We start from the raw sequence: 20,555 nt of genomic DNA, 5'->3' as shown, positions 1-20,555 counted from the left end.
TCAATTTAGTCCCTGAATGCAGATAATATGCAAAACAGTCCCTGCATGGTCAATTTCAGGGACTAAAGTGACTAACGAAGTTTACATTCAGGGACTAAATTGACTAACGGAGTCTGCATTCAGGGACTAAATTGACTAACAAAGTCTACATTCAGGGACTATTTTGCAATTTATCTGCATTCAGGGACTAAATTGACGAATCGTTCCCCATTCAGGGACTAAAGTGACTAATTCCCCTTCTAATTAATTGTTGAAAAGGTTTCTAAATAATGTATTATTATTAAAGAGTCTCACATCACATAAAATATGGCCTGAACATGTGTTTATAAATGGGGGTCATCCCCACCTCGCAAGCCGGTTTTGTGGGGTTGTGTTAGGCCCAACCACGATTTCTAAGTTGGTATCAGAGCCTCCTCCAAGATCCATTGGGCCACTTGCTATCGGGTTTATGCTATCGGGTCACCCGTCATTTATGTCCACGAACCAAACTCAATAGTGCTGGTCCCACAACAGACAAAATATGGCATGAACATGTGTTTATAAGTGGGGGAAATCCTCACCTCAAAAGCCACAAAATATGGCATGAACATGTGTTTATGAGTGGGGGCAATCCTCACCTCACAAACCGATTTTGTAAAGTTATATTAAGTCCAACCACAATTTCTAATAATTATGAATTAATTAAAATAAATACTTTCAAGGGTATACATATGTTGTAAATATATTGTAGATAAACTCTCAAGTACTCATTCTGTGGAGTTTCAGTGGGTACAGATGAATTATTTAATCATTCAAGCTTATGTTAAAGTAAATTTCAATTCTAGATGAATTTTGTGACTTGTACGTCTAACTCAACCGACAATGATGATCTTACTAACATTAACGCTTTTACCTGGGTTCGAACTTTTGACCTCTCATCAATTTTGTTTGAATTTGGGATTGTGCTTGTGACTTCTTTATTGATATATACGTGTAAGTTTGCATGAAATGCCAAATATAAGAGTTGAACATAAATGATGGCATTTTGGTCATTTCAGTGTAGAATAAGAGTCCTACACAAGGAACCTTTTCTTAGGTGATTTTTCAATCCTATACAAGTCAAACAACTCTTTTTTTTTTTTTTTTTTTCCTCCGTAAAAAAACATCAATAAAAACATGTTCTCTTGTTCTTCTTCCATGGTTTTTCGTGACAAAGAGATTTGAAGAGGACCGCTTTATCATCAGAAAATTAAGTTAGTAATTTGTTTGCAGAAAATCATCTAATTCTGAGTGCCATATATGAGAGAGAAAGTTTCATAAAAGGAGTAATAACAGGAAAAGAAACCTTGTCTTTTACTTGGTTGCATTGAATTCAATTCAATTCTCTCTCTATCTCTATCTCTTCTCTTTGTATCTATAGCTCTTAGATTATAAGTACACAACCGACTCTCTTACTCTCTCTTCTTTTTCTCCCGTGGAAAAAGGAAAATGATTTTAAGTAGAAGAAACAAAAGGCGGTTTCATCATTCATGAAGCTTACGAAAGAGTTTACTACTACTACTTAAAAAACAAGAGTAAGAGACAAAGTTTTTAGGTTCTTTTTTTGTTATATATATATGGCTTCCAGTGTTGAAAAACCAAACCAAACCACTACTCAACTAGAACCACTCCCACCACCTCAACACCGTCATCATCAAATTCATCATCAACAACATAAACCACAACAACATCATCATCATCCAATACATGATAATCAAATTTCTTTTGGAATGATGCAATCTTCTTCATCACCCTCTGTCCTTGGAAACTACATGTGAGTTCTCAATTATGTATATGTGTATATATATCGAGATGAAGTGATGAACAATTAACTGTGTCTTACGTTAAAAAAAATTGGTTTATTTTGTTATTATAATTTTTTTTGTTTTGTCTATGTCAGCAGAAATAAAGATTCGGGAGCTTATGATTTGGGTGAATTGGATCAAGCCCTTTTTCTCTATCTTAATGGACAAACTGACCCATCCAGTGTTCAAGACCAAAAACGTGAGTTTTTTTTTTTCCTTCCAAATCCCAATAACGTTTTGCTTGAAATTCAAAAAGAAGGACTCTTTTCCTTTCACTTTTGGTTTGTTATAGAGAATCTCTTTGTTTCACACCAATAGCATGTTCAGCAGAATCATATCTGCAGCAGGGTACTACCTTTGACCAGATCCTTTCTGCAGAAAAGCAAAACAAACCAAAAGTGTGGAAAAAATGGAATACACATTTTTATTTTTATTTTCAATTTCTTTCTTTTTTCTAAAAAAGGGAAATTTATTCATTTCTCTCTCTATATTTTTCTATTAATACTATTCTCAAAATATTTACAAGAGAAGAGAGGTAGAAATGCATCACACTCACTCTTCTTGTAATTCTCATTTGTGAATTCTCTCGTAATCATTTTGTCCTTTGAAAAATAGACCCTCTTTATTCATTCTATCATTTCTCTCTTGATTAGTATATTTATGTTATACTTCTACAAAAAAATGTATATTTATGTTATACACACATAACTATTTAATGTTGCTGAATTTGGTACATGTTTGCGTCTCCACAGAAAATTCAACATCAGGAATGAGGCCACCAACTCTCAACATTTTTCCTTCTCAGCCTATGCATGTAGAGCCATCATCGTCCAATTCTAAGGTGTAATTAATATAATTATTTCACGATGAATTGTGTTACACACTACTCTCTTATTTTGTTACACTTCATATTAATGGTTTTTTAATTAATTATTTTATAGGCTAGCATGGAGTTAGTTTCTCCGCAAACAAGTGGATCCAAGAGAGGATCAGAGCCACCCAAAGCTGTTAAGGCACGTACAAAAATCATTATATTAAACCAATATGTTAATTAATAGTTTATGATTAAAATGAAAAGAAACAATTATAAGAGTTTGGTTCATCAAAAAAATAATAAGAGTTTGGTAGCATCTTTGAAGCATATGAAGTTCTGAGCTAGTTAATTAAGCTACTCAATTATTGCTAGATATTATTATTATTTTCTTTATCCTAATTAATCACCTACCTATGCGTTTACTATACTATAGCAGCGAGAGAAAAATCATGGCAAGGGTCCAACTTCAAGTTCTGAACATGAAGGACCTAAAACACCAGATCCTAAGGTTAACTCTTTAATCTTTTTTTTTTTTTGTGTTAAAAAACTATAATCTTTTTATTTTCCCCATTTCATATCCACATTTTATCAATCTTGTTACTTTTTTTTATTCTTTTTGGTGACAATCAGTGCTAACAATATTTTTTTTAATTTTAAATTAAAATGTTTAACTACTTACAGATACTGAGAAGACTTGCTCAGAATAGAGAAGCAGCTAGAAAAAGCAGGCTTAGGAAAAAGGTAAATGGATTCAAATGAAGATCATTAATTAAATTCCATATTTGTGTTGTGTTTTTTACATTTTTTGTCAATGGTAACTTATGAGCTATATATGTATAATTTTATTTGTACTCTTTTTCAGGCATATATTCAGCAGCTTGAGTCAAGCAGAATTAAACTTAATCAGATGGAACAGGAGCTACATCATGCTAGAAATCAAGTAAGAAAACAAGAAAAATATCTTCATGGTAACCTAAAATGCAATAACTGGACATGTCATGATTTATTGTTATTTCCATTTTAGGGCATGTTCTTTGGTGGAGGTGCAATGTTGGGAGGAGAACAAGGCCTTCCTTCTATGAATACCATTAGCTCAGGTGTGATCTCTTTTCCCTTATAATGCATGTTTAATCAATTTAACCTCTTATATAAATATTTGAAATGAATATTTCAGAGGCTGCAATGTTCGACGTGGAATATGCGAGGTGGCTTGAGGAGCACCACCGTTTAGTATGTGAACTAAGAGCTGCAGTTCATGAGCACATTCCTGAGAATGAGCTTAGAATGTTTGTGGACAAATTCTTGGCTCAATATGATCAAGTAGCTCATCTAAAGAGCTTAGTTGCAAAAGCAGATATATTTCATCTTGTTTCTGGCATGTGGGTTACCCCAATTGAACGTTGCTTCATGTGGATTGGTGGATTTAAACCTTCTGAACTCATTAAGGTAGCATAACACTATTCTAAGTAACCAAAGGTTCATGTCATTCATGCCATGACTTAACATTATTTAACAACTACGTACATGACAAATAACTAGTTATTGAATTTCGCGTATGCTTTTTTTTGCAATATTAGTTGAACTTTGGTGAATTTTATGATAATTTTTATGCGAAGAATAGGGAGGGAAATGGTGTAACGTTATAGTCATTCAAAAGGAGAGTTGATGATGTTATAAATTCATAAACTTTGTATTGTCGGTGGGGCTATATACCAAAGAAATAAAAAAGAAGAGCTCACTATGAATTTAATGTCATCAATGAAATGACGAAAGAAAAACTAAAGTATGAAGATTTTCCATATTGTACGGTAGAGTTAGGCTTCATCTTCATGAAAGCCATACCTTATAACATTGATTAAGAAATTTAGTGAAGAAAAAGAAAGTAGCACAACACAAGTCTTTTTCTCTCATTTTTCTTCTTTTTAAGTTTCATGACCTTATTGTTAATGAAATTATGGGAATAGAGTCTTTGTTTACATACCCATCTCTCTTTTCTATTGTAGTTAATCAATAAACTTAAACAACCTCTCGTAAGTCACAAAGCATGGAATCGTATGATTTGACAACCATACTTTCCCGCTTATAGTATTAGTATTGAAATACAAATAACTTTTATGATATGCTCATTATGTAATTTGAAAAGTATTATAGTATTTAGCTTAATTGTTGAATTCAATGTTATAAGGAGAACTATAAGTGGTTTTATTCAATTTTTTATTCTAATTAATAAAGTTATAATTTGTAGTTTTATGTCCAAATGTGATTTTTATGTTTCTATTTTATGTGCATTTTAGATCATTGTGAGTCAAATTGAACCATTGACCGAGCAACAAATAATGGGCATATATGGATTGCAACAATCTACACAACAAGGAGAAGATGCTCTCTCTCAAGGACTTGAGGCTCTCAATCAAAATCTTTCTGAAACTATAACATCAGATTCATTGAGCTATCCTCCCAATATGACCAACTACATGGACCAAATGGCAAGGGCCATGAACAAACTCTCCACTCTTGAAAGTTTCGTGAGAGAGGTACATTACCTTACTTTGACTATTTGACATGCTTCAATTTTTTTAAATAATAGTATTTGCGAATAGGTGACTATTATTAAGTAAGATTAAAAAGAGTATTAAATAATAGTATTCCTTTTGTCATCTAAAAAAAAATAATATAATCTGAAAACGATGTTATATCTATTCATATAGATATTGTTAATCATGGACGTTGAATTTGGTTTATATGTGTATATATTAGTGATTTTTAGGATGGAATTTTGCGACATGCTATCTATATCATGGTTGATTAGTTTTGTGGTCCCTCTATAAGGGCCATGACTTGACAAAGTTTTCATAACTGATTTCGTGGGGGTACTACTGGGTAGGAAGAAGAATCTGTTGTCCTTGGGTAGGGAAACCTACCACACAACCCCATGAACTACTCCTTCCATCCATCTATCTCTTTAAGTTAGTTACATGGAATCTACAAACAAATACATTCAAAATATTTGAATCTCATATTTAGATGCTTATGTATTAATCAAAATCACAAATATGTATATATATTTTTTAAAGTGATTGGATAGAGAGTTAGTTAGTACACATAGGCGTAAAAAGCATAGCAAAGGTACCATAATAAGGTTTCCTAGCTATAAGGTTATGAGGATGTTGTTATTAGAATGAACATTTTATTCACATTGATGAATTTCTAAGGTTTGCTAGTGTGTATACTATTGATAGTATACACGTGAAAGTTAATATTAGTGGTCCCACTGATACAATCCTAATTAAAAGATACTATCCCTCTAGCCCCATATCTATGTGATGTCATGGTCATAACCGTTTGACTTGAAGACAGCACTTATAGACCCTTCCCCATAACATCCTTTTTGAATTTTGACTAAAAGTACAAACGGACGAATAATATTGCTCATGTCTAATATGATTTTTGGTTGAGTGAGTGAGATCATAATGCAAGATTTTTGAATCAAATTGGCCATATCATTTTGTTTTCTTCTAGGTATCAAAATATCGACTGATTTTGGAATTTAATTAGTTGAATTGAATTAAGTTGAAAGCAATGGTAAAACGATCTAATTTTCTTTGTGAAATTTATGGTAGTTAATATGCACCAGCTACCACAATATAGTGTGATTTTTTTTATATGTTGTTCTTTGAAAAATTATGAGCAACTCTTGACAAAAAAAAAAGAATTATGAGCAAATTATCTAACACATTTATAAACATTTAAGATATTTTTACCCACAAGCAAATATACAAAATTTTGTTTGTTAACTATGGGTAATTTTCATTAACAATTCTTGAAATGGTAACCTAGGCCTCACCAATATCATATGTGTTAATTTGTTGTTTTCATCTCACCAAAAGTTGTTCACCGACTTCTATCAATGTCTATATTAGTAGCGGTTTTATTATTACAAGTAATCCAATTATACATCTTTGAATCTATTGTAAGTAACCGATCGGAACAATGGGAAACAAAAGCTAGAGGAATATTAATTAGGTAGACCATATATACTAATGATAATGATTATGAATATGAACATTAGTATAAAGTTAATCTATAAGCTCAGCCAGTCATAGTTTGACCAATTTGTAGTATTTGTCCTTGTTGGACTTTTAGTCACACTATATATTGAACAATAATAGTCACACACACTCTTTGAAAATAATACATATATGTTGAACAATAATAGTCTGAATGTTCTTTCAAAAAAAAAAAAAATAGTCTGAATGTCATGTAGTCTATATCTATATATTAATTAAAAATAAGGTCTCTAATTTACCCCTTACGTACTTTGAAAAATCGTTTACATACTCTACTGCCTTATATGTTGAAGTGCTAGTGTTATAGATAACCAAAATTTCGGTTAACGTTCCAAATTTGACTAAGAAAACCTATATCATGTTCCTATAACTATTTATTATTCTTGTTTTCAAAGGTAGAAAGGGAAAAGAATGTCTTGTTACAGTTTCGTCTCCAACCTCTTTTTGTCTGTGTCTTTGCAATTTCATTATTTATATTCAGTTGAATCTACAAGCAAAAGGTGGAATTTTCAACACACCTCCACACACAAACATATACATTGTCAAATAACTAAATATTACTATATAAATTTATATTATGTGTACTTATCCTCTAGGGTTTCCATCCCTGATCAAGTCAAATTGTGGTTGGATTAATCTAACAATTGAGATTATCGATCACTGTAGTGATAGGAAGGAATTGTGCAGCACTAGAGAATCTAGCCGCAAAATATAGAGTTGACTCAAATTTTCACTAGCATTTATTTATTTTTTTAGACGATTCAACGGCCAGATAATACTGTTCATACTAATATTTGTCGTTTAAAAAAAGAAAATAACCGGTAATTGTGATTTGAATTGAACTTACAGGCAGATAATCTACGACACCAAACCATTCATCGTCTGAATCAGATCCTAACGACGCGTCAAGCAGCAAGGTGTTTTCTTGCCATGGCTGAGTACTTCCATCGTATGCGAGCATTGAGTTCTCTGTGGGTGGCACGACCGCGTCAAGAATAGCATTCAGTGGCTCATCACCTAAAGCTAACTATAGCTATATATATATGGTCCTTAATTTGTAGCTTCTTTAATTTTTCTTAACATTATAAATTTAATGTTCTTTTCTCTCCCTTTGTTACCACCCTCTGTCCCTTTTAATCTTAAGCTCTGTACAAATATATAGACAGATAACTATATAATAGAATTGAATTATAACAACTCTTTATCTTTTTACTTCTTAATAATTTCTGCAATAATTTCCTAAATTTTTTGGAAATCATTTTTCTTTATCGTGAACAATTAAGGGAAGCTTGTATTGAACTCAATAGTCCATTTGGCCTTGAAAGGTTGCATGCATAGGCTGTTGAGTTAATGCACTTGATGTAGACCAGATACACGTTGGTTTAGTCTTTAGTTTTGATTCTTATTTTCAAATGATATATATATCTCTTCCATTGCACACTATCCTTTATTTTAATTCCATCAATGTGAATGAGTAAATTAGGTGGTCCATTCTTACAAGGTTAGTTGTAACAGTCAATTTCACATATTGGAACGAGGTATTTTAATACGAACGGCTATTTAGTGTTCCTATCTTCCTATATATGCATTGACCAAGAATGTGATAATTATATGTATACCCTTCAATTAAAAAAAAAAATGTGTACCAAAAATTCAAAACAGACTTCTTTTACTTGAAATTCAGAACAGCCTTAATGAACATACCATGTATATATATATATACATGTCTTTTTTCTCAACCAAAATTTTTAAATCAGACAAGTCTTTATCAAAAGATATCAATTGATCTCCTATCCTAGTCAAATAGGCATTAGAAAAATTTTGAGATTTAATTATTGAGTTTAACTCATTCAACGTTATTTGATAATTAGCCTTTTGGCCTTGGATAAACCACGGTCTAGATTTTAATGTTAAAATCTCATTTTCAGTTTTATTTAAAAAATAGGTTATAAACCATTCAACAAATCGAACAAAATTTTGCGTTTTGTTTAGATGGTCATAATACTCATCTTTAAATTGATTAACTTCCCATTTGGAAAATTTTTTAAAAAACCAATTTCTGAAATTAGAATACTTGTCAAGCATAAATTCATCATTGATGAATTTTCTCCAAATACTGTTTGGTGTAAGGTCCATAAAAAATAACTATTAGAAATCTGATTCCGTAGGAGATGTCTTACGTTCATTTTGACTATTATTAGTCTGATAAACTCCATAAGGAATTTTATTTTCACTTATAAAAACGTGATCAACAGTTTCTAATTCATCTTTGTTCTTAGAGGATGAAGCCTCAGAAAAAGATTTTCTAGAGATATTTTCAGAAAAAGATTTTCTAGAAATATTACTAGGTGCCGAATAAAAATTATTTGAAGAATAACGCGAAGATATACTTCTAGGTATTTTACAAATTCTTTGAGGAGTAAATCTAATTTCGACGTCTCCATCAGTAGTTTGAACAATTTGTTCAACTTCTCTATTTAACGTAGGTTCAGGCTCAACAATTTGAGGAAGATTTCAATTTTCAGGAAAGTCTAATTCTTCCCATTTTATCAATCTATTAGTAGCAACCTTAGAGGTCAATAAATTAGTTTAAACCAAAGTAGTGGTTCCAGGAAAACTTATTTGTTTAGCCTTGGGATTTAGGGTATTCAAAACCTTGAAATAAATTCTATAACAAACAATCATAATTTGACTTCCAGCTTTAAAATCATATCCATTAGTATGAATGTTCATTTGTAAAGCTTCAAACAAATGTTTATCTGAGAGAGATAAACTTAAATTTGGTGCTATGTCAAAATATACTGGACCATGGCACAAGCTTGTCTCAATGACAGCGGCTAAAGATTGTTTAAAATTATTACATCTCCCATCTCTAACATAAGCCATGATACTGGTATTTAATCCAAGCAAAGTTAGAGGTTTAATAGCAATTTGTATTAACCCCACATGTATATATTTATAATCTTTAAAGGATTCTAAATCCTTTTTACATAACAAAAAGATATTCTGCGAATCTTTAGATATACGAACATTTTGTTCAATGGTCTTAACAGCCATTCTAGATTTAAATTCGAACATCCCAAAATTATAAATTTTGTTTAAGGGAACAGATGGGATAACCCATTTGTTTAGTTTTTCCAAATTATTTGGGAATTCGGCCAATTCTTGATTGGTTGTTAGATCATTCTGATCAGGTTCTTCCATAAAAAGAAAAAGGTAAACAGTGTTATGATTTGGCTAAATAACAAAGTAAATCATAGTATACGAGACATTCTCATGATCTTATTACCAGACAGTTTAAACATAAAAAACTTTCTAAAAGTCTTAAACCTATCAACCCGCAGGGATAGAAGAGCACCAGCTCTCAACAAGACTTCGAACGCAGTAATCTGGCCAAAATTCGAGTTAAAAAGTCCCATCTCTAATACTCCCTCCCGAGAAAAAAAAAACGAGATTTAGGAAAACAAGAATCACCAGATCCGTCCCAAAATTCTTGTGTTTGAAATAAAAAGTAATATGATCATGACAATTTTTCATATACTTAGTTTTACTAAGTATTTAACTAAATCATAACAGAAGTTTAGCCTCTAATTGTCATTAATTAGAGTTTGAATAAGATAGGTACCTGGAATACTTTATTTATAGGTTAAATGTATTTTTATATAGTAATTTAATCTCAAATGTACATTTACATTTAAATTTAGTTTGCATTTGAGTTTTATTCAGTAGCGGTGCCACCTATGAGTGTTTGTTGCAATTGAGAAAAGCGTTAGAGTTTGTTACTTCTGCAAATTTCTTGTGACATTTCTTCATTCTTCTCATTTGTATATATAATAAAAGATCCTAAATAGCAATACTTTTAATTACTTTTATTTTTTAGTATGTGGTCCGTTAGTAAGCTCTTGAGCTCTAGATTTTTCTCTGTTTAAATAGAATAACTGTTTTTTTTTGAAGGGAAATAGAATAACTATTGTATTGTAATTACAACATTGAAGAAATATATCATCATTTTTTTCATTTTCTGCATGGTATCACAAGCTTCCGGTTCAGAATCCGCAATATAATGGGATCACGTTTAAGCAGCGAATGGTAGTTAATTACTACTGGGAACATTTTTGTCAGTTTGAGATGTTGTGAGCAAATCATAGGTGCCTAAAGAGTAATTTTCTTGTTCAAAACGTTCAATTTCTACTGGGCCCAGATTTGTAAACAAGCCACATCAACTATCCCTCTTGTAGTTCCAAAAATAAATAAAATTGCTTTTTAGCCATCTTTACTTTACTCTCTAACACCCTAAACTAACCTAAATATCACCCAGGACAATTAGTTACCGTTTCAAAGAACTGTAATTAAATGCCGTTCAGAATTCTACCGAATTATACTCCATTTTCTCTTCCTACAACGTGAATACTTCTCTTTTTCAACAGCTATCAACGGATCGGGATTCTCTCCGGTGAATTTTTTAGTGGATACAGCCAATCTTCACCATTGAATGATTATTTAATAATTTTGACTAAGTCAATTTTAGAAAAATATGGAGTGGTTATTCCAGTGCACTCTCCTATCACTAGAGAGAATTAGTTTCAAGCATATCAACGATACGGACAAACAATTAGTTTCAAGCAGCTATTTCTAAATTAAAGTAACCAAAACCAGATTACCTAAAATTAAACTAAACTAAAATACGATTTAAGTTTCAAATATCAATTAAATTTACAAAGATTATTAATCGATGAACCAAAACACAAAAGCGAGACTTTTTAAAATTAAAAAAAAACACACACACACACAAAAGCGAGAAAAAGCAACAATTACAAACGATGCAAAGCTGAAAATATATCAATTGTTCGTTTCAGTCCGCTAAAATTTTTCTTTGACTATTAGTCTAGAGAAGGTTTCATAGTCCCTTAAAAAATTTCTTCGACTTTTAGGTCCTCAAAAGGTTTCAACTGCCACTTTTGTTCTCCACTATTAAATCAACTCATATGTAGTCTTCATATTTTTGAATGAATATTTTTTAAAAATGTATATAATATTATAAGAATCTCTCCCAAAATAGTCATAATTTTTTAAGAAAACAAGAACTAAATATGAATTTCTATGTATTTAGTGCTTAAAAATTTATATTTAATTCATGTATTGTTTAAAAAATCTAATTTTTTTGAGATTGTTATAATAATATTCCATACATTTATGCAAAATTTCATTCAAAATAATGAAGGCTACAAGTAAGTTGACTTAAAAGTTGGGACCATAAATGGCGATAGAAAACTCTTACAAGTAAGTTGACTTAAAAGAACTAAAATGAAAATTTTATACATTTAGAGAGACCAAAAACATATTTAACTTTACTTTCTTTCCCCTTGCTTGGGTTGTCATGTGCATATACTAGAAATAAATGAGATGTTCCATAGTATGTTTTGAAACAACAATGTTATATGTCGTGAGAAAGTTTCTCGCGAATGTAGCATAAACCAAAAATTGCAGTTGTAGCAACAAAAAAATACATAAATGATAGGGAGAAATGTTAAGAACATTCTCTTTTTCACACTATCTTTAACAATCAGTCTTTTGTTTAATGAAATTTAGGTGGATCTCATCACTTTATGTGCGATCAATTTTTAATGTGCGGTGCTAACATAAATTTTATCCAATAAAAAAATTAATGTTAAAGAAAGTGTTAGCAAAAATGTGTTTAAATAATTCCTCACAATATAAATATGGGATAATAGTCACTTTGGTCTTTGAATATGTCATGACTAGTATATCAAAATTTCAAAATAATTGTTGATTGTGCACTTAGTTTGTAAAATAGTCCTTGATGTTAAAATGTTTCATTAATATTAGAGGAGTGTTATTTGAACAACCAATTTAGTTGACAACTTATGTGACAACCATAATTTACGAAGAAAAAGTAAGTATTTGCACAGAAACCAAAGCAATAGAGAGAGAAAGTAAAAATGATGTGAGTATGAGAGAGAAATTTGTCACAAAAGTTGTCACCAAATGGATGTTCAAATATCATTTCTCTTAATATTATCATATTAGTCCTTCAATTTACTTAATTATTATCATATCAGTTCTTATAAATACTTACTTATTCTCATTTGAATCCTTGTATGAAAAGAATTATTGTGAACATTGAAAGATTATTTTAAGCACGTGAACTATTTTGATTAATAGAACGCACATCAAAAACTATTTTAAAATTTTGATATATTAAAAAACTATTGTGACTAGTCATTACACATACGGGTCTTGTTAACTAGTGCCTCCGGAGCACTAGTTATGGAAACAAAAAATGAAATATTTGCATTCAAAACATCATTCTTTACACTTTTTAAACTTTGACTACACAAATTTCAAGATACTTACACGGGCACTAGTTAACATTTTCCAACCTACATTCAAAATCAAAGTGTATATTGTAGGACAACTGCTCTGCGGCACAGCTAAGTGATTGGAATGGGGCACTGCCACACGCAATAATTCAAGTTGAAGTTGAACAATACAGCTCGTGATCACTTTATGAAAGGAATCATTTGCTTGCGCTTTTTCAAGGTTGAAGGACAACAGCCCATAATGACCATGTAGACAAATGAGTTTCAATTTAGAACAAAGAAAAATACGTAATTGACGTAAACATAACCATTCCCTTTTTATACTCCCTCCGGTCTCAAATATAAGAAAAGATTCCTTTTTTAGATTCATTGAATAATTAATGTATCTGCTTTACAATGTAGACTATATACATTAACTACTCAATGAACCTAAAAAGGGAATATTTTCTTATATTTGAGACCGGAGGGAGTATAAGTATCAATAATCAAAACACCTCCTTACCATTCAACGTTCAAATTCAACAAAATATGGGATCCATGTTGGGTGGAGCTGCAATAGCTCTATGCTTCGTCTCCTTCCTACTACTCTCCCCAGCTGCATTCTCTGAGAAATGCAACCCACAAGACAAGAAGGTGCTCCTCAGAATCAAGAAGGAACTCAACAACCCTTATCTTCTAGCCTCATGGGACCCACAGACAGATTGCTGTGACTGGTACTGCGTCAAATGCGACCTTGTAACACACCGTATCACTGCCCTCATTATGCAATCCTCCGTCCCAGACACGAATCTCTCAGGCCCTATACCCCCTTCAGTCGGTGACCTCCCTTATCTCGAAAATCTTGAATTCCACAAACTCCCGAGACTCACGGGCCCAATCCAGCCCACTATCGCCAAGCTCACAAAACTCAAGTATCTTTTCATCGAATACACCAATGTCTCAGGCCCGATACCACCTTTCTTGGCCCAGCTTAAAAACCTCCAGCTTCTTCACCTTTCCACCAACAACCTCTCAGGCTCGATCCCGAGCTCCCTTTCTCAGCTACCTAACCTTGAGTCTTTACACTTGGACAGAAACAAACTCACAGGCCCAATTCCAGAATCATTCGGTTCTTTCAAAAAGCCCGGGCCAGATATCATCTTATCTCACAACCAGCTCTCTGGGCCCATTCCAGCTTCATTAGGCCAAATAGATCCTGAAAGAATAGACTTGTCGAGGAACAAGCTTGAAGGCGATGCTTCCGTGCTTTTCGGGAACCAGAAAAGGACGCAAATACTTGATGTTTCTAGGAACTTGTTGTCTTTTGATTTTTCTAAGGTTGATTTTCCTAAAGAGAGTTTGATATGGTTGGATATTAATCATAACAAGATTTATGGGAAAATTCCAGTTACATTAACGAAAGTGGAGAATTTGCAGCAGTTTAATGTGAGTTATAATAAGTTATCTGGTGAGATACCTCAAGGTGGGACTGGAAGATTGCAGGATAGGTTTGATGTGTATGCTTATCTTCACAACAAGGGTTTGTGTGGACCACCTCTTCCTAAATGCAAGTGATGAAGAAGGCTAGCTAAGTTAAAAAAATATATCTGTTGTTTCAATAAAAACTTTTATTTGGATATCGTTTGCATTGCCATGCCCAATGTTCAATTGTGTTAAGTTGAGCTGTTGTTCTAATTTCGTTTAATCTAAGCTTGTTTTTTTATTATATTTTTTTCAAAAAACCTTAGCTTGATAAAATTGATTTTTTAGCTAAATTATTTTTTCAATTTCTTTTTTAGCAAATGTTTTCAAAAGTTTATGATGAAATTTTTCAGCTTATCGTTTCTAAGTTGGATAGACATCCGAACTTTTTTTTTTTTTTGAAGAATCAAAAATGGAATATATTAATAACAACGATGAATCCTCTTTAGCACAAGGTGTACTAAAGAAGTCACCGCAAAGAACAAGCAGTCACTGTATAATTACAAAAAACAAATCAGTCGATACCCAAACAAAGTAACGGGTCCGACCACCATCTATTTGTGCCATAAACAAAATTGGCCTTATGTGCTTTCAGCCACCACAAAGAATTATACTTCACCTTTTCTAACATATCTATCATATTAAGATGAGTATTCTTGAATATTCTATTATTTCTTTCGTTCCAAACTATCCACACACACAGAAGCCATAGCATCTGCATGAATGTACGTCGCTTTATCGACCCTCCTATATAATTAGTAAACTGATAAAAATGATCATGGATGGTAAGAGGATCGACACCTGAAATGCCAAGCCAATTCCTTATATGCTGCCAAAGACCACCAAAAAAATCACAATGAAGAAACAAATGATGTGCCGTTTCCTCAAGACCACACCCTCCGGCGCATCTGCTTTCCTCGGATTGAACAATGCCACGGCGCAAAAGATTGTTTTTCGTGGGCAGCCTGTCTCGAAGCAATCGCCATGCAAGAATGGATACCTTCAAAGGAACATACTTGTGCCAAACGAGCTCATCTGACACAGTAATAATAGGTGCAGCCTGAAACGTTAGAATCTGATATGCATTACTCACTGTGTAGCCTCCCCCAATATCCGGGAGCCACTGCCACCTGTCAGAAACATCAGTATGCACAATAAAAGTATTAAGTAAAAGACAACACTCGCCATCTCCTCCTCCCACACCCACAACGGTCTCCTCCATCTCCACGCATCTCCTCCTACCTCCCAACCACGAGTGAACATATCAGACACCGTATCAAGTTCGGATAGACATCCGAACTTGAATCGCATGGTCCGAAAAAAGTAGAGTAATTTTTATTGGAAAATGGTAACATATGTCACGAGTTTGGATCTTCTCCAGTCACATGAGAGTCTAGTGAAATTTTGTCCATTGGATTTTGACCGGAGGAAATCCATTCCCCATATGGCACCACAGTACTAGCTACGAAAATAAATAAAGTGAAAATATATTGGAATCATTTGATCAAATGGCTAATGATTATTGATTGCATGAATGCAAAAGAATATTAACTACACATGTTGATTTGAAAATGTTTCAAAATAACAAATGAATTTGATCGATGAATCTATGATTTGTGTTTGATCCTAAAGAAATTTTTTTTAGTTGACAAATTTAGGTGTAGTGAATGGAGTTTAATGTGAAAATGAAACTTTTCGATTAGCTAGCTAATATGAATATGAGAATATTATAGCACATCCATTCACTTTTACGAAGGTATGTATTATTAAAAAGTACCTTTTGAGTTTGACAAATATCATTATCTTTAAATTAAAATTATAAATCATTATTTACACTTGAATAGAAGGCAAGCGGACAACAAGCTGCGCCGCTAGAACTTTTTGGATGGCAAAACCAATCCTCGAGAACACAACATTCATTGACCTAGGAGACATGACATTGCTATGCATGACCTTTTGAACTCTAAGTAGAAGGTCAACAGCCTCTGGTGCTAGGAAACCAAAAATGTCAAAAGCAAATGGTATAAAAACATGTTGATTATCAGAACACGCTTTCTCATGTTTGACCATTTGCAAATTAAAGATAAGAATGTAGTAATTTTGTATTCTTCTTTCTCCCACATCTCCATCTTCCTCAATACGACACCCTAGGTCGGTGAAGACAAACAAAATAGTCTTTTGCCATGACTATTTTATGAAACATATTAGGTACATAATTTACAAAAAAAAAAAAATAATAATTCAAGATCGCCAATTCATGTAGATTTAATGCGAAAAACGAAAAATTAGATTTTCAAAAAAATTCAACTAATTAAAAATTCTGAAGACTTTTTTTTTATAATAAAAATCGTAGTCGGTTGTGTTTTATGACTTCTTCGATGCAATCGACTCTGCAAAGATCGAAGATTTGAAGAGAGGGAGGATTGCTCCAGTGAAGACGAAGAAAGGGAGAAGAAATGGAGGGAGATATGTTATGTTGTTTGAGTTGGTATGGTGTTTCTATAGGAAAGATGACGTCGGAGAAGGGAAGTGGCTTTGCGGCTGTAGAGTTTAATTCACTCATTTGATATGTGCATGAAGAGGAAGATGGAGATGTGAGATTGTTTTATCTTGGTTTTCGGGTGTCAAACATTGATTACGTTTGAACCTTTTAAACCGGTGATATCTTATTTTTTCTTGGGAAGGGAAAAAGTAAGCAAAACCCTTGAGAATCGAGGTCCGGGAGTTGTTTTCGCTACGGGAAGGTGTTAGGCACCCATAACGACTATAGTAACCTATAGGAACCGTCTTTAATTTCTACGCGTGCGCTTTATTTTTAAATGCTATTTTGAAATGTTATTTACACCTAAAAATTTTCTAAGTGAAGAATTGGAGGGAGAAGAATGTTTTTGGATTTTTATTTTAGTTGAATTGAAGGAATTTTGTTCCTTGCCTACGTACCCGTTTAAGGGATCAAATCCACCGTAGTTCTCTCTCAAAAATGTTTTTGTTTTTGTTGGTTGATTTTAAGTTTGAAAATGGAGTTTGAAGAATAGAAAGAGGCCTCAAGGGCATGAGATTAGGAAATAGTGAGGTTGAATTAGTGAATTGCAAAATATGGCCAAAGTAGGATTAGAGTTCATTGAGGTTTAGTTAAGAAAATGGAAAAGAAAATACAATGGGATATTGGATCCCAAGGTTTATTTGGAAAAGATTTGAGTGAAGTTGTTCATATTTGTTTGGAAAATTGGTTTTTTCTAAGTATAAGTCCTAGGCATTCATCTAAACATACAATCCTAAACATACATCTAAACATGCATATTCTAGCTATATGGTGATGTGTGTGCATGTGTCGGTGCTTGTGTCGGTGTACATCATTAGAGTCCATTGTCCATTACATCATACCCTAGATACATTCTATGGCCTCTTTGCCAAGAAATTAAAAGTGCATAAAGGAAAATATTACAAAAAACTCCTAAATGTTTACATTCTAACTTTGGTACAAATTAAGTTGCAAGAAAGAAATAGAGATGAATATGGGATGAAATGAAGATGCTTATGAAATGATGAAACATGAAATGAAAGGAGTTAGTAGCACAAGATATAATATGGTAAAGATAAAGCAAGTAAGATACCATAACAAGTGCAATAGAAATCAACACAAGACAAAACCAAAACAATGCAAAATATAGCCAAAGTTCAAACAAACAAAATACAAGAATCATATGGCTTATAATTCTCACAATTCAACATATTTTCCAAAGGCACAAATTCAGGTTTTAGAAGGAGAATCGAAGCAATATGATAAGCTTTGCATTTTGAGGTGAATTTAGGCATATTTACACTATTTATTTACAAACATGACTTGTAAACCAAGCAATTAAGAATAATTCCCACACATGCAGTCAAAACCAAATACAAACAGTAGCAATAAATGCATAAAAATTCAAGTGATATGTATCACCAACAATTATCAAGAACTTGAAGTAGAACTAAACAATTTTCCATGAATTTTGCATAAAAAACAAGAAATGAAACAAGAATATACACTAACATTTTTCATCAAGATTTTAAGTAAACAAAATGCATAAAAACATCACAAAAATTAACGAAAACATGTACAAAAATTTGTAGAACTTTTCAAGTAATTTGAGCATATACAGAGGTGCAGGGAGTGAAAAAAGGTATAGGAAATAGCAAAGATAAAAGAAAAAAACGAACTCTGCAAGGATACTAAGCCCAAGCCCAAACCCATGGATGTGTCTGGATCATCCAAGAGCCTCAGAGGCGTTGGATTGATCCAGGGTTTCCAAAACCTAGATCTAACGGTTAAAATGAAAAGGAACCAAACCAGAAACAAACCGGACCGGTTCAACGCCTTTATATAAGGTATGAGACCGGTCCAGTCTCATTTCCAACACGCCTCTCTCTCTCTAAACTAATCCTAGTGAGAGAAACTCTCACCTCTCTCTTCTCTCTTCTTCGTCTTCCTCCGCCGGTTTCTGGAATGAAACGGCTGGAGACGATGAAGATTCATCGGAATCTTCATAGTCACCGCCGTGAATTCCAGATTCCGGCAACACTCAAATCTCTCCGATCTATTTGAATCTAAACCCTAACTTATGTTATTTTACATGCTGATCACGAATCTGGACTTAATCTTTCGAAATAAACGGTGAATCATCCTAGATCTATGCGTTAGGATTTCGACTTTGAAAATTTTTCAAATCTTTTGGACTTTTTCGAACAAACAAGTCTTAAAACTTGTCGATCTGTTCAGATTCACCGTTTATTTTCTACTTTGAACCTTCGATGATGATTAAAACTTGAAAACGAGAGGGTTCTTGAGTATACCTGTTGAAAATTGGAGATACGAACCAAAAGAAAGAGGAGAAAAGGCACTGAAGCTTCTTCTTCGTCTCTGAGGTATGTTTTGAACGAAACTTCGAAAATAAATCGAAGCTTCTCTGTCTTCTCACCCTTCGTCTCTGTGATTTCACTGGTTTTTTGATTCCCTCTCTTCTCTTCTCAGACCTTCGTCTTGTGATCGCCTACGGGCTTGAATTGCAAGAGGAAGAAGAAAACGTTCGATGATGAGGTTTTTCGCAGAAAAACCACTGAGAACTAGATACGAAAAAAAACTTGAAAGAATCTTCGAATTGAATGGTTTTGATTATGTTCTTGTAATATTCATGCTGAATTTGTGTAATTGTTGATGAATCTGGCAAGAATCAGTGATGAATTTGTGGATTTGTGTGTGTTTTTGATGAATTGGAAACGGTTACGGTGGTTTTAGCGACGGAGAGAGTTTGTTAGGACTCTGGTATGGTGGCGCGTGAAAAGAGAATGGTGACTGTGTTTTTTGGATGAGTTGGCTTCGATTGTGTGGTGTGTGCTGACACATTGCAGTAAATGCTCCTTTTATAGGGAGCCATGTGGCTTCTGGTCCAATAGAAAACTGCCATCTGGACTTGGACTATGGTTCGAACAAAATGACTGCATTTGGACTTGGGACCCTTTCTGCAATTTTTGAAAGTTGGAGGACTATTCTGCAAATTAAAAAAAACTAAAGGGACAAAACTGCAAAATGGAAAAGAGGACTTAATTGCAATTTAAAAACTTAAAGAAAAAAATTGAGGTAAAAAGGATCATTTATGCAAAAATGCGAAATTAAGGCCTAAAAAGAAAACTAAAAGGGACTTGAATGCAATTTTGGACACTTTGGACTTTAGAAAAAAACTAAAAATAAAAATAAAAAATGATAATTTGACTAAACGTAAAGTGCAACGTCTAAAATTTGACAAAACGGACTAAAATGAACCAATGGCCTAAATGAGGTACTTTAAAGTACCTCTCTGCCGAAATTTCGTGTGAAATGACCAAAATGCCCCTGGGGCTAAAAATGACTCAGATGCGAATTTAAAATGAATTTTTAACAGGAAAATGAAGCAAGAGCCTATACAAACAAAGTTAAAAGACTCAGAGACAATCTTAGAATTAAAACAGTGATTTGACATTTGAAATGACTAAAATGCCCCTGGGGGCAAGACTGACTCAAAATGACTCCGAA

The 20,555-nt window shown here is 33.0% G+C and overlaps 2 protein-coding genes and 1 pseudogene across 5 annotated transcripts; 2 read left to right on the top strand and 1 right to left on the bottom strand.

Annotated features, from left to right (window-relative positions):
* The first annotated feature begins 1,176 nt into the window (after positions 1-1,176).
* LOC146909895 (bZIP transcription factor TGA10-like) lies at positions 1,177-7,901 on the top strand. Of its 4 annotated transcripts, none has more exons than XM_085723048.1 (11): positions 1,177-1,792; positions 1,922-2,022; positions 2,576-2,664; positions 2,765-2,836; positions 3,074-3,145; positions 3,319-3,378; positions 3,500-3,577; positions 3,662-3,734; positions 3,812-4,083; positions 4,932-5,171; positions 7,554-7,901. In XM_085723048.1, the coding sequence occupies exons 1-11, from the start codon at positions 1,596-1,598 to the stop codon at positions 7,701-7,703; spliced, it is 1,404 nt and encodes a 467-aa protein (XP_085579174.1). In that variant the 5' UTR covers positions 1,177-1,595; the 3' UTR covers positions 7,704-7,901. The 4 variants fall into 4 exon arrangements, with proteins under 4 accessions (XP_085579174.1, XP_085579172.1, XP_085579173.1 ...); XM_085723046.1 differs by having other exon boundaries at positions 3,071-3,145; XM_085723047.1 differs by having other exon boundaries at positions 1,919-2,022.
* Positions 7,902-13,521: 5,620 nt separating this feature from the next.
* LOC146909894 (polygalacturonase inhibitor-like) lies at positions 13,522-14,661 on the top strand. The gene has a single exon (XM_085724342.1). It carries the CDS (start codon positions 13,574-13,576, stop codon positions 14,597-14,599), a length of 1,026 nt encoding a protein of 341 aa, XP_085580468.1. The 5' UTR covers positions 13,522-13,573; the 3' UTR covers positions 14,600-14,661.
* Positions 14,662-14,855: 194 nt separating this feature from the next.
* Positions 14,856-15,769, bottom strand: LOC146909893 (uncharacterized; annotated as a pseudogene).
* Positions 15,770-20,555: the final 4,786 nt, after the last annotated feature.

This window comes from Medicago sativa, chromosome 7, assembly GCF_051527215.1.
Source record: "Medicago sativa cultivar Bolivia chromosome 7, Bolivia_mono, whole genome shotgun sequence".
Lineage (NCBI taxonomy): Eukaryota > Viridiplantae > Streptophyta > Magnoliopsida > Fabales > Fabaceae > Medicago > Medicago sativa.
The sequence above is the reverse complement of the archived record's forward strand: the minus strand, read 5'-3'. Positions and strand labels throughout refer to the sequence as shown.